This window comes from Fundulus heteroclitus, unplaced genomic scaffold, assembly GCF_011125445.2.
Source record: "Fundulus heteroclitus isolate FHET01 unplaced genomic scaffold, MU-UCD_Fhet_4.1 scaffold_676, whole genome shotgun sequence".
In the NCBI taxonomy this organism is placed as follows: Eukaryota; Metazoa; Chordata; class Actinopteri; order Cyprinodontiformes; family Fundulidae; genus Fundulus; species Fundulus heteroclitus.
The window spans coordinates 34,522-49,323 of NW_023397117.1; the positions used below are offsets into that span (position 1 = coordinate 34,522).

General features: G+C 40.2%; 1 protein-coding gene and 1 long non-coding RNA gene across 2 annotated transcripts; both read right to left on the bottom strand.

Annotated features, from left to right (window-relative positions):
- Positions 1 to 466: 466 nt before the first annotated feature.
- On the bottom strand, positions 467 to 3,223 carry LOC105940270 (interferon-induced protein 44-like). The gene is made up of 5 exons (XM_012882755.3): positions 3,033 to 3,223; positions 2,475 to 2,609; positions 2,015 to 2,183; positions 1,612 to 1,712; positions 467 to 1,512 (listed from the first exon to the last, which is right to left on the bottom strand). Exons 1-5 carry the CDS (start codon positions 3,084 to 3,086, stop codon positions 1,351 to 1,353), a joined length of 621 nt encoding a protein of 206 aa, XP_012738209.2. The 5' UTR covers positions 3,087 to 3,223; the 3' UTR covers positions 467 to 1,350.
- A 1,332-nt stretch (positions 3,224 to 4,555) lies between these two features.
- On the bottom strand, positions 4,556 to 5,102 carry LOC118561585. Its single transcript, XR_004930149.1, has 4 exons — positions 5,058 to 5,102; positions 4,778 to 4,795; positions 4,667 to 4,684; positions 4,556 to 4,570 (listed from the first exon to the last, which is right to left on the bottom strand). It is a non-coding gene; the product is annotated as an uncharacterized LOC118561585 (long non-coding RNA).
- Between the last annotated feature and the right edge of the window lie 9,700 nt (positions 5,103 to 14,802).

A 14,802-nucleotide genomic window follows, 5' to 3' on the forward strand; every position in this document is an offset into this window, starting at 1 on the left:
GTAGATGAGTGGGGGGACTTTTTTTATTTTGAAAAAAAAAAAACTAATTGAATTGGCATTATATAAATAAAACCGTTATGTGTTAAAATACATATTGTTATAAATACATTGTTGTCACATCAAGCAGACATTCTTTTGCAGCACTCTTGCACATCCAGATCCATTAAAAAAAACTTAGTTACTTTATTTTTTTAACTAAGAGAAACATCCATCCAGCCATCCATTTTCCAGCATGTCTATCCCTTATGGTGTCACGACGGTGCTGGTGTCTATATCCAGCTGTCAATGGGTGATAGGCGGGGTACACCCTTGATAGGTCGCCAGTTTGTTGCAGCTAAGAGAAACGCATAGAGTAAATACACACAGACTCATGAGTTCAAGCCTTTATTTATGTTATGATGGTCTCCATTTAAAGCTAATGAAAACACAACAGTTAAGATACGATGATTAAAGAATAACTGTCTATTTCAAGTGAACTCAAGAGGTAGAAGAAAAACATGTTAAATTCAGGCATTATTTGTAACCTATTTTAATGCATGGAGCAAAAGTAAAGTGAACAGGTCACGGATGCTTTACTTTCTGAATCTCTTTGCAGTGACTAAACTGCTCCTTTATCACAGTTTGTTCATTTGTAAATTTGACAAAGATGTCTGATGACTTTAACGGAAAACTGTTAGTCTGCCCGTTTGGTGCACTCGGTTTAATTAATTAAATGAATCCTCTTCTTCCATATTTCCAACACCATCAATATCTACCTTATTCTATCTCTTCATCCACATTTTCCTGGTTATACTTTTTTTGACTCACCCATAATATTCAGACTACACATTTATGTTATTTTATGACATTTCTATGGTGTTTACAACTGATTGGTCAGTTAACCAGCTTCAAGTGTAATTCACACTTACATTTATGTAAAGGCATCCCACCCCCAGACACATTTTGAAAAATAGCACCAAAGAGGTCCCAAGAGACAAGAATGAGCGGTGGGAGTTTTAAGCATGGGCTCGTTGCTGCAGCGGTCAGGACGAGTGAAAGTGACCTGTCGAAACATCACATGGTTTTTGCCACAAGACTGTCTTTTGAGGTGGAGGATGATTTCCTCCCTAAACGCAGGGGATGTTGACGAAAGCATGTTCAGGAAAATTCAACTGTAATAGCCATCATTTAACCCTAACAGGGCATCACTAAGACGGTTTTAGGACAAATATTGCAGAACTTAACAAGTTTACATCTATATGTAGAAAAAATGCACAGTGACATCATCTGCAAACAAGGTTGATTTTGGGGTGACAGGCATACACTAAAAGAAACAAAAAATGTATTTGTTCCACACACTGTTCTGTAGCTTTACAGTTTTGCTGCGTAGTCGTCTCCAAAGTCAATCATCAGTTTTAGCGCACTCATGATCAGAGTGTCAATGTCTGGATTCAGCTCAATTTCCTTACTGTAGTTCTTCACTGGGAGAATGCGGTTCATTGGAATCCCCACGCTGGAGCTGAAGTCACCCATCTATATTGTAGAAACAGCATTTGATTCTGAATCAGATGTCTTATTTTTGTTTTGTTAATTTTTTTACTCTTGTCTCGAATCAACCTTTCTACAACTCACTTTTTTCTTTAAATACTTGCTCTTGTAGACATTTCTCAGATTTTTTTCTGTTTCACCACAGGCTTCATCAACGTGGGTGAGAATTGCCAGCTGAGGAATACCTGTGGGAACACAGATTTTAATTTAAATGTTCAGCTTTATCTTTTCTTAGCATTAGCATTACATTATTAGCATTACATATATTTTAACAAGTACATGAAAGAACACTACTAAGGTTTGCTGGAAGAGCAAATTTAAAAAAATGAGAAACATTTATGACCTGAAAAAAGACCTCGTAGAAAAATGGTAATTTTTTTGTGTTTTTTCTACGTACATTGTACAACCCACTGATTGTTGAAGTGAAGTATTTAAAGTGTTTACTCAGTTTTTACTCAGTTTTATTTTTTGTTTGTTTGTTTCTTACCTAGATCACTGGCTGCTTCTCTGATTTCCTTCATTTTTCGCAAAAAACCTTGCTTCATCTGTGATGCATTGGCGGTATAAATGCAAACCAAAACATGGACTCTGTCACTGATGGACGGGGAAGAGATGTAGCCTGGATCCTCAGCAGAAAGTGGAGATGAAGGATTGAACTGTGGAAACATAACTAAGTTCATTTTTTTATCTGCTGTATATATATGTGACTACACTCATACACCTCATGTACCCTTTTCTCCTTTTGATTATTGAGCCGATGTGACACGGGAATTTCTCCACTGTGAGATGAGTAAAGTCTATCTTATCTCATCTCATCTTATTTTATCTTAGCGTTCAAATATATTTTCTTTAAAGCAAGCTAATTTTAAAAGCTTGAATATCCAATGGAATAAAGACATGCCTTTTGGGTGATTGCTGAAAAATAAAAAGTGAAAAGGTATTTCTACCTTATAGCCCTCCTTCACGTGCCCCCTCAAGGCCAGTTTGATATCTTCGGTTCTGATTCCTGATCCATCTCCCTCCTCCAGACCCATGATGTCATTGAACACAATGGGGTAATTCTTGATTTTAATGCTGTCATACTGAGAGAAAAATAAGTAACAGATTTAAAACCGTTTTTGTAAACAATGTATATATAGTTGTTTACATATTTTAATTTGTGAGAACTCAGTGCTACTTTAATCTTGGTGGATTAGTCCCAACCAAATCAGTAATCACCAATACTCCTGTTTTACTGGGAGTATTTATGAGATTGTAAAGGCTTGATTAAAGTAAAAATCGTTGAGAGCAAATCTACGTTTGATTCTCTAAAAGACACACATGCAGGATACCTAGAGTGTTAATATGTAATGATAACGATCTATTAATTTTGTAACATATTATCTTACATTAGGTTTTAGCTAACATTCTACTCAACTGAACAGATACACCAGGAAGACAAGCGTAAAAAGTCATGAACTAAAAATATGAATGTCCTTGAAGCCCACTAAAACACTTATATTGACCTTCTTGGTGAAACTAGAAGAGAATGGGGCACAGGCCAAAGCTTCGTCAGTCATCCTCCCTTGTAAGACGTTGTTGACAGAGTTGATGAAGCTGGACTTCCCTGCACCAACTGCTCCAAAGAGCAAAACTCTGATCGCTTTGGCTTCTTGATTTTGAGGTTGAAAATTCTTCACATATTGCAAAACTTCCCTTCTGTGATATCTAAAAAATGAAAATAAAGGTTAAAATTGAAATATTAACCGGCAGAATAAACTTCTGGCTTCTCAGCAGCTTTCTGGCTTCATTTACATCTTTTGGGATTGTTTAGGTACCAATTTAAAATTGCACCCACTTTTTTGAGGACACTACCTATAATCAATCAGCACATCTCTTAAAATGTGAAATTTTCCTGTATTGAAGATCAACAAGAGCGTCCCATTTTAAATCAGTGAGAAAATGGGTTTTGTCTGGTTCTTAAGGACCGTTAGCTTGTCTACAACTTCAATATGTTCTAAGGCTCAGGTTTTTGGCTGCTTTTCTACCAATCAATGGTGGAAAAAGAGCAGGTTTGTTCGTGAAGAGTTGGTGAAAAACATCACAAGCTTGACCTGCTTATATGAGACTTCACATTTGTTTGTGACTATAGATGTATAATATGTTACATAACATGTACACATGTACCTGTACCTTCATAGTTACATATATTAATGATTTACATTTAAGCCCATTTTATTTTAAAGTAATTTCATTTATAACTTAGGTAGTTGAGATATCAAATTGTATCTTAAGTTATGATAATGTGTTTGCTAATAATGTTGGAATGGTGAACAAACATTATTGCAATTAATCCTTGTCATTAATACATAAATTATAAAATGGCCCATCTGGAAAGAAAATAAACAAGCAATATTCTGATAAACCAATCAGAGAGATTGCAAGTTAAGTAATTAAAAGAATGCAACACTGTAAAACTGTATTAATGAATGGGTCTGTTGTAGATTTATAACATAAGAACAGAATCATAAGTACTTATAATTTTAAAATTTGTGTAAAATGTACCTTAACTAAACATACATATGTTATAACCTGCGTTTATATCAGGCTCCAACTCCTTTTTGAAAATTCCTATCTCCATTTCACAATATGTGGCCATTTCATCTAATTCATACTCATAAAGAAATAATGTATCAAACACACATTGTTCATTTTGATCAACACCGATGAGCGAAACCTAAAAACATGGAGCATTTTTATTTTCTTCATGAAGAATAAAGAATTACAAATGCTGCAGACACACAGATACAATTTTACTCACTCCCATTTTAAGTCTCTCCATGGTGTTTTCAAAACTGCAATGGAAAATAAATAACAATGTTTTAAATAATCTTAGTCATGTAACAGTAAGCAGAATTTGTTTTTAAATTTGCATTTCATCAAATACATAATTACAGTTAGTCAAACAATCTAGCAGTTCAGTTAATTTTTGATTAAGGACCAAAAACACTTTTTGGTGTAAAAGCACAAATAAACAAGTCCTTACGTGGAGATGGTGGAGGATCTAAATATAACATAACAGATTAAGATTGGTTAGGTCAAAATCATGAATAAAAAGTAGTCAACTTTTTAATGTAAGAGTGAAAAAAATTGTATTTACCTTGTACAACTTGAACTTCTAAATGATAAAACAGATACAATAAATTGATTTGAAACCTTGTCCTGAAGAGTATTTTGCAATTTAGTGTGAGAGTGAAAAGAAAGTACTTACTGCGTTCAACCCGAACTTCTAAATGACAAAACAAATGTAATAAATCAATTTAAACCTAGTCATGAATGGTATTTTGCCATTACATTTCAAATCATGCTTTCAGTACTATACTTTCAGGCTTCATTCTGTCGATCATCAGACCAGCTTTACTGTTAGATACTATGGTGTTTGTTTTTAATGGTTGAACTGTAATTTTTTTTTCACTTAAGTAATTTAAAACTGAAAGTAAATCAAAGTATGTATTACATATATCACAATCAAACAACCAAGTATTACTCACCTGGCTTTGACGAGCTATCTCCCATGATTGGTACAAATATGTGCTATGAGAGAGAAAGAATGAAGAGTTAGTATTTTCCCTCCACATTGTTTTTTCTTTTGTATCTTTGTTTTAAACTATTTTGTTTATAGTTTTTTTGAAGCTGTAAAGATGATAACTTATGTCTACTGCTACAAATATGAAATAACATGTTTGAACCATTACAAGCAATCATGTTTAATACAAACATCAACATGTTATTTAAAAGAATCTGTTAAAATTAAATCAGAAAATATTTTTTAAATATTGTCTAAAAGTGTCCCAACACATTAATTCATCAGTCACTTCAGATCCACTGGAGGTCTTTTCTTTAGGGAACCTACCTGAGGAGTCAATATGCTGCAGGTGTGATATAGGCAAAACCTCAAAGGTATTTAAAGGATTTTTCTTTGTTTCACTTTTAGTTTCCATAGATCATGTGATTTATAAGAAAAGCCAAGACAAGAGCTTCCACTTTGTCTAGGTTTCAAAGGTTTCCTTCTTTATGGTAGTGTCTTTGGACCCTGTCAGAAACATGACATATTAACAGTCATCTCATTTGTAACATATTTATAGTATCCAAAATGCATGTTTTCTACTACACAATATGTAACCCAAAATATGCCACATTACATTCTTAAAGAAATTACTTTTTTTTCAAATATAGATCTTCAACAAAAGATGAAATACAGACAGCAACTACAAGCATCAGATGTTAGCCAGTGTTAGAGATTATGAGATTACAGAGACTGGACTGCAGTATCGATTACCATGGAGATTCCAGATAAATGGACTCTGGAGGCACAGAGTCTGACATACTTAGATTGAACAGTTTGACTGATTAGGGGAAATGTGTTAGCTATGACACGTCTGCATTATAGCATCCTCTCCACCAATGTGATGAATGGAATACTGATATACTGTGTACGCCTCTGAATGGCTGTATACAAGGGGTCCTGCTTAATGTATGTGTAGGGAATGAACGGGGTTCTCTCTGACGTCTGGAAATTTGCCTGTCGCGTTGCTGTGTATGAGAGTCCAGTACTGAAGCTGTAAAAATCCCTCTGCATTGATGATTAAGTATGGTAAAATATAGTTTTGGTTTCAAGAGTATTTTTATTACTACAGAAGTCTACAATAGAAACCCCACATTATTTAGAAAAAGAACCTGTGGTGACCGCAGCAGGTCAGTTACTAATACCAGTGTCATGACTATAAAGTTTTCCTATCTATTTTATAGCAGGGTTTAAAGTAAGAGCTGTTTTTTTTTCCAAGGCATGTATTGACACATAAAACACTGTATGCAATCCCCCCCCCCCCCTCTGTGCATTGAACAAACATTTTCAACTGTCCGAAAATTACAATACATACATACAAAAAATAAAGTCAAAAACTTAAAGTTATCATTAGCAAAATTGGTAAATGTTAAGTGGTTTAAGTTTTTTTTATCTTTATTTTTGCTTTTTAATTGCTTGTTCTGCTTTGTTTTGTTTTTTAAGGATTTTTTCAAAAGATGGTTTATGGTTAAATGTTAAGATAACATTTTCATTCCCATTACAATACAAATAAATCCCATTGAGTAACATTTCTCGAATAGCAGCAATCAGTTATGCAAAAGAACAGATTATGCATTTCTTGCTCAAAGTCCACAGTTTAGGTGTTGGTGATGTGTGTGTCTACTCATAATGTAGCTATGAATACGGATGTTCACACCCATACGCTATGTTTTTCGTACTATTTAGGTGAGCATATGGTTAAAACATGAGAAATATATATTTTTATCAATCAATCAATCAATCAATCAATCAACTTTATTGTCAATTTCTTCATATGCTCCAGACATACAAAGAGATCGAAATTACATTTCTCACTGTCACACAGTGAAGACAAGACATATTTACCAGACTAAGTACACAGACAACATAACATTCAGATAAAAGTAAATAAGAGGGCACATGCAGTGAAGAAATAAATAAAAGCAGCAAAATTTGGTTTTAAAATTGTACATGGACAGTCAATAAAATATTAAATTTTAAAAGTTTTGGTTTTAAAAATTTTGGTTTTAAAATTGTACATGGACAGTCAATAAAATATTAATGCAAAAATAAAATATTAGTGCAAAAGTTCTGTTTTTTTAGTATAAATAGGAGTCATTATGTAAGTGCTGTATTTTCTGGATAAAAACAACAAGTTTCAAAGTGCACAAGTGTGCAGGTGGAGTAACGCAAGGCAAGGCGGCCATCTGTGGGTCCAATGTCCAGGATGTTATGTAGCTGCGGGTGGAGGGGGAAGAGAGTTCAGCATCCTAACTGCTTGGTGTATGAAGCTGTTGGTGAGTCTGGTGGTGCGGGAGCGCAGGCTTCTGTACCTCTTCCCAGATGGCAGTAGGTCAAACAGATTGTGAGTGGGGTGACTTGCATCACTCACAATTTTGGTCGCCTTTCGGGTGAGGTGGGTGATGTAAATGTCCTTCAGGGAGGGGAGTGAAGCACCAATAATCCTTCCAGCTGTGTTCACTATGCGTTGCAGGGCTTTCCTGTTGTATTCAGTGCAGCTTCCGCCCCACACAGTGATACAGCTGGAGAGGATGCTCTCAATGGTGCCTCTGTAGAATGTGGTCATGATGGCTGGTGGAGCACTTGCTTGCCTGAGTTTCCGCAGGAAGTACAGGCGGCGCTGAGCTCTTTTTGCCAGTGATGCGGTGTTGGTGGTCCAGGAGAGGTCTTCACTGATGTGCACCCCCAGGAATTTGGTGCTGCTCACTCTCTCCACCACAGCACCATCGATGGTCAGTGGCAGGTGCTGGGTGTGACCTCTCCGGAAGTCAACAACCACCTCTTTGGTCTTGCTGACATTCAGCAGGAGGTTGTTGTCCCTGCACCACGTGGTCAGATGGTCGACCTCCAGCCTGTATTGAGTCTCGTCGCCCTTGGTGATGAGACCCACCAGAGTTGTGTCGTCAGCAAATTTCACTATGTGATTGTTGCTGTAGTTTGCAGTGCAGTCATGTGTCAGCAGGGTGAAGAGCAGCGGACTGAGCACGCAGCCTTGGGGGGCCCCTGTGCTCAGTGTGATGCTGCTCGAGGTATTGTTTCCAACACGTACAACTTGAGGCCTTTGACAGAGAAAGTCCAGTAGCCAGTTGCAGAGGTAGGTACTGAGTCCCAGTTTGTCAAGTTTGCAGATGAGTTGTTGTGGTATTATGGTATTGAATGCAGAACTAAAGTCTATAAACAGCAATCTCACATATGAGTCTCTTTTTTCCAGGTGGGTGAGGGCTGGGTGGAGGGCAGAACAGATTGCATCCTCTGTAGACCGTTTGGCTCGGTATGCAAACTGGAAAGGGTCCAGGATGGGGGGGAGAATGTTTTTTATATGTGACATGACAAGCCGCTCAAAGCACTTCATAATGATGGGTGTCAGTGCCACAGGGCGGTAGTCATTGAAGCAGGATGGAGCAGTTTTCTTCGGCACAGGTATGATGGTGGCAGCTTTGAAACATGATGGGACGATGGCTTGCTTCAGGGAAGTGTTAAAGATGTCTGTGAAGACATCCTTAAGTTCCTTCAGTGTACGACTTGGGATGTTATCTGGACCTGTTGCCTTACGGGTGTTGATAGCATCAAGGGTCCTCCTCACGCTGTCGGCAGAGAGGCACAGGGGCTGCTCGTGTTGAGGGGGATAGATCTTCTGTGGACAGGTGCTGTTTTGTGCTTCAAAGCGAGCAAAGAAGCGGTTCAGATTGTTGAGCAGGGAGATGTTGCTCTCACAGCTCTGTGGCGTGGGCTTGTAGTCTGTGAGGGCCTGAATGCCCTGCCATAGGCTTTGTGCGTTCCTGCTGTCTTTGAAGTGGGTGGTTATCTTGTGAGTGTATTCCTTTTTAGCTTTCTTGATGCCACGGGACAGGTTGGCTCTTGCTGTTCTCATGCCAGCTTCATCCCCAGCTCTGTGGGCTTTATTCCTTGCCCTCAGCAGCCTGAGGACATCCCCTGTCAACCATAGCTTCCAGTTAGCCCGAGTGATGATGTCTTTTGTGTGAGTCACATCATCAATGCACTTGGTGATGTAAGAGGTTACAGTGTCTGTATAGACCAGTTCATTGTTATTGTTTTGATGCGGGTTTTTCGCGCATGCGCGCCGGACTGGTAGGCAAAAGGCGAATACAATGGCGGACGCAAACAGAGAAACTGACGAGTTCTCCATGTATTTTTCTTCTTTAGATAACGTACTACAAGATCGTTTTAAGAGTAAGTTGATGGTCGATGGTATCAGATTGCCAGATCCACAAAGCAAAAGCCTGAAGGGACGGAGCGAGTCTGTGAAATGCTGGCCAAGTGTCCCGACATATACAGCTGCCTTATAAACACGTCAGGCCAGTACAGACGAGAGAGCATGAAAGCCCCTGAAACCACTGGACGGCTACAGTTATTTTATATCAGGAAAAAGGCTCCAGCAACGCCCGCGACGCCATGAGGGATTAAGCGGTCAGAAAATGGATGGATGGATGGATGTTGTTCACACATGTTTGTGCAACAGCACAAAGTGGCGTCAGACAGCAGAGGCCCGGTAGGTAAAAAAAAAAAATTTTCACTACGGATTATTTAGGTGTTTTTGTCTTGTTAAAATGGGTGGCGGTGTCGGCGACATTGCAGCGTAAACACAGAAGTACTAGCGCCCGTAAACGGGGGCGTAATAGCAGCAGCAGCTGCTGTAGCTGCTAACAGCAGCGGCTACAGCTGCTAGCAGCTACAGCTATAGCCGCTGCTGCTAGCGGCTACAGCTGCTAGCAGCTACAGCTATAGCCGCTGCTGCTAGCGGCTACAGCTGTAGTTGCTAGCAGCAGCGGCTTCTCCGGCCCGTGTAGTGTTTACGGGCCGGAGTGTCTGCCGCAGCCCGTGAACGGGCGGAGCAGCCACTGCTGCTACCGCTTCTCCGGCCCGTGTAGCGATCGCCACCTCCCCTCCGCCGCTATTTAAGTAGAACAATGACTAGAGCAGAATTAAGTTGTATTTACCTGAGATGAATTGTAGACTGCAAATTCTGTCGTAGTATGATCGCTCCCCCAGTCCATTGGGAGTGTCTGCCTGCGCTCTTTTCATTGAAAATATCCATTTCTTTTTTCGTCCTTCCTCCTTCGGTAAACGACAGAAACGTACATCCAACGATTTGGAATGCCTCTCTGTGCAACCGGGAGCACAACAAGTCGTAGGCATTGTTTAGATTCCAAAAATAAACAAAGTAAAAGTACGCTCTAAATCACCCGTTTTGTCATGTAGTAGACGAGAACAGTACTGTTTTTGCCTACCAGCAGGACCCGGATGTAGCGCTGACGTCACGCGTGAACTACCCTATACTCCTCTATGTCTATCTGGTTGTTGTAAGTGGCTGCCTGCTTAAACATTTCCCAGTCTGTTGTGTCAAAGCAGTCCTGAAGAGCATTGGAGGCTCCCTCAGGCCACACTTTTACCTGCTTATGAACCGGTTTGTTCGCTTTTACCCTTTGTTTGTATGCGGGCATTAGCATAACAGTGATATGGTCAGAAAGTCCAATGTGGGGGAGGGGGGTGGCTTTGTATGCTCCTTTGTGTGTAGTATAAACCAGGTCCAGGGTGTTATCTCCTCTTGTTGGAAAATCAACATGCTGGTGTAGCTTTGGAAGTACAGTTTTAAGATCAGCATGGTTAAAATCTCCAGTGAAGATGGTGAAACCGTCTGGGTGTGCCGTCTGTTGTTCACTGACAGCCTGGTACAGTTCACTAAGAGCCGCGTTCTTATCACTGTTGTTGTTGGTAGGCGGGATGTATACTGCGACTAGCAGAATCGCGGTAATTTCCCTTGGCAGGTAAAAAGGACGGCACTTAATGATCATAAACTCTGCTAGTTGTGAGCAGTGTTTGCATACTACTACAGTGTCCCGGCACCATTCGTCACGGATGTAAACACAGATTCCTCCTCCTCGTGATTTACCTCCCTTTACAATGGTCCTGTCTGCTCGATAGCATGCTAACTGCTCCAGTTGTACAGCAGAGTCCGGAATGTTGTCATTTAACCAAGTCTCAGTGAAGACAAACACACAGCAGTTACTCACTGTCCGGTTCGTTGATCTCAGCAGTCGTATGTGGTCCATTTTGTTATCCAGTGATCGTACATTTGCCAGGAGAACGGATGGTATAGCTGAGCAAGTTGGGCTGGCCGCCAGCCTGGCCCGGACGCCTCCGCGCTTGCCCCTCTTCTGCTTCCTCGCACACTGCTTCCGACGCTTCCTTTCCGGGGGAGGAGTAGCAGGCGAGTCCGGCGTTTTTGCAAGCCGGAATAGTCCGAGTTCCTTTAGCGTCTCTGTTGCAAAATCCAAAACGCTGCAAGACTTGCTTTTACGGATGTCAAATAAAAACTGCCTGCCGTACTTGTAGTATAACATAATTAGACGAGACGAACACGTAGAACAAAACACCGTACGGTTGGAACAGAGAGAGGTCGCTGCGTGTGCACGCTCCACCTCTGAACCTCTGATCTTGTGTTACATTAAAAACAACAAAGGAAAGGCTAAATGATACATGGCTTTAATTTCAGAATGATGCATCATAATAATAATCTCTTTCTGGGGCTTAATAATCCATTTTTTCATCCATCCTCAGGAGAAAGTTAGCGGTTCAAGACTGTCTCCCAAGTGCAAAAATTCACCCTGAGTCCAAATCTTTCTTTGTCTTCCTCATCTTCGGTTAACGTCAACTAGAAACTAGGAATGCTCTCTATCCTCAGATGCTGTCATTTACACGGATTTCTCCTGATACAGAATTGGGAACGATTTCAGCATCCTGGTAAAAATGTTCCCATAACAGAGTGCTGTACAGCTCAATTAGGTTTTTGCGCAACGCATTCATGTTAGCGCTTCTCTGCTGCAAGTCCAAAGCTTTCTTTATCATGTTCGGTTAACGCCAGCTGGAAGCTATGAATATTCGCCAATGTTATGCTGTCATTTTTTTCCACTTTGGTCATCAAAAGAGTGTCCTTTGTCCTCAAGGTGTAGGTGGACAGCAGAGTCTTGTCCTGAGCAGGTAGCTCTCCTGTGTTGCGCCATGCGTCTGTGGAGAGGTTGTTTGGTTTCTCCAATATAAAGATCAGAACATTCCTCACTGCACTAAACTGGATACACCACTCCGCTCATCTTAGGTTTGAGGGTTTTGTCCTTGGAATGCACCAGCCTCTGTCTGAGGGTCCTGTTTGGTTTGAAATGTACTGGGATTTTGTGTTTGGAGAAAATCCTCTTGAGTTTTTCAGAGACTCCAGCAATAGATAGGATGACAATGTTTTTGTATTTATTATTCTCACAATTATGTTCTGCATAATTTTCTTGCTGATTTGACAAAATCAGCAAGACTCAAGGACTTGGGGTGGGTTAGGGTACCCACAGGTTTGGAGGGCATCTTTGATGTGTATCGGTTCTATGTGCTTCCCTTCTGTTTTAGTAGGGTGTTGAAAGGTTCCGATGACAGAAAGTTTGTGCTGCAATGGGTGGTGTGAGTCAAAAAGAAGATATTGGTCTGTGTGGGTGGGGTTTCCTATACACTTCAATGTTAAGGTTTCAATCTCCTTCCATGCTCACCTAACAGTCCAGAAAAGGTAGCTTGTTGTCGTTGGCATCCTCTCTGGTAAACTTGATGTTGTTGTCCACAGAGTTGATGTGTCTTGTGAAAGCTTCCTCTTCTTTTAACTGGATTTTGACAAATGTGTCATCCACATATCTAAACCAGTGGCTTGTTATTGTTTCTCTGAAGGTGCCCTAAGCTCTCTTTACCATTTCGTCCATGTATAGATTGGCTACAATTGGTGACACCGGAGATCCTATGGCACAACCATGCTTCTTTCTATAAAAATGATCACTGAACTTGAAATAGGTTTTGGAAAGACAAAGGTCCAGAAGGGTGTAGATCTGGTCCGGAGTAAAATTAGTCCTGTTGTTTAGGTCACTGTCTTGTTGAAGACGTTTTCCGACTGTTTCTACTGGTTCTGATGTAGGTATGCAACTGAAAAATTAAGTGACATCAAAAAGTTTCTTCTAGCACCATCTTTAAATGTTTTACTTTGTTCGCAGTCTTTGGAGTTTTCTATGTAATGTGGTGTGTTTCCCACCAGGGGTGCTAAAACCTAAGTAGCCCTCTTTTCTCTTCAAGCATGGAGCTTATTGGCTGACACGCATAACAAAAGCCTCTGCGGAGCCACACAAAGGCGGTATACAAATGAGCCGTGGCTTTCCCCACCCTGACATGCAGATATCGGTCAGGGGGATTTTAGGTTGAAAACATCCCAACTTTACACACAAAATTTACTGTTTTAAAACTTTTGAAACAGCCATTTAAAGAACTGAGGGGTTTGACAAGCATATTTTGCAATAAAACAAAAATCACAATTTTCTCAGAAAGATACGGTTTTTCACGTGTTTCTCAGTTTGTGCTCTGCCGACTTGTCCCTACTTTTGCTGTGGCAGGTCACATATATACTAATTTCTAATCAGTTGCCAATACGTGGGCTGATACTACTGTTGAATGAACTGTATATTTAGCCATGTTTGTGATGCTGAATTTACCAACTTTACCACCACCTCTTGCAATTTTCACATTGTGGATATTGTATGTTGCAGTCGGACTCGTTGGCATACTAAGTTATAAATATTTCCAAATAACAAACTTGCCTTAATCCGGCACTTGTTCCATGTTGCCCTGTGTTTGCTCATCACTAGCTGCTGCGTGTGCTCTGCTTGATGGCGTAGCCAGCGTTGCAAACATAGAATTGAAGTGACTGAATGGCTCTAGCTGTATTGTTGTGTATGATATTAATAAAAAAAAAACATGAAATGACTGGATCGGAATGCTAGATTGCCGTGAATCATTTGATATCCGATCCTGCTAAATAGTCAATATCAGAGTCAAGATCATATCCGGGTATCAGATTGGTGCGTCTCTACTAATTTCTGTGATTCCTTATGGTAATTTGCAAGTGAGTATTGTGGATAGAAAGTGAGTTTTTTCCTTTTTCCTTATATCTTTATGTATGGTTAATGAGACCAAAGACAAAAAACAGCCAACCAATGCCTTGATAAAACCACTGTAAGATATGTAGTATTGTTTAATACATGATATAAAAGGTGACAGCCACAGCTAATAGTAGGGTTTTTCTTTTTAGATGTGAATCTGTAAATACCTGGATCAAAGCACCTGTAGGTGTTTGCGAGAGTTCACTTGTATATGTAAGGTTTATCCATAATCAAAATGCTCAATAGTGGTTGTGAAGAGCCAAAGACCCGCCCCCCCCCAGAGGGCAGAGTCATGCTTAGTGGAGATCTGAGATGTCCCAGGAGAGAGGGCAGCCCAAAGACAAACAAAAAACCAGATACATAGTCACATTCACACTGTTCCTACCCTTGTGCCGCCAGATGTACACTCTTCACACAAACAAGAAAAAATAATAAAATAAATAAATAAAAAAGGACGTTGTGCACACCCTCGTACTCACCACACACATCCTATACTCCCAGGTCCAGGTACCAGCACCCAGGAAGGGTATCCAGCCTCCAGACCTGGGAGATGATCCCCATTATCAGGATGGGGGGACCAACCCAATCCCAATAGTGTCCAAATCCGACATACCCGATCCATACTCCAGCCCTAATCCCACTATCTCGCTCCCAGCCCCGGCGACCCACGAGCCCAATCCAGAGATGGGGCCAACA

What these genes read in the sequence shown, in the direction of transcription:
- LOC105940270 (XM_012882755.3), bottom strand. Translation starts at nt 3,086, where the DNA reads ATGACTGACGAAGCTTTGGCCTGTGCCCCATTCTCTTCTAGTTTCACC. An exon ending in AGAAGCAGCCAGTGATCTAG is followed by an intron (nt 1,713 to 2,014) that starts GTAAGAAACAAA and finishes GTGTTCCCACAG; the next exon opens with GTATTCCTCAGCTGGCAATT. An exon ending in GCAAGTATTTAAAGAAAAAA is followed by an intron (nt 1,513 to 1,611) that starts GTGAGTTGTAGA and finishes TCTACAATATAG; the next exon opens with ATGGGTGACTTCAGCTCCAG.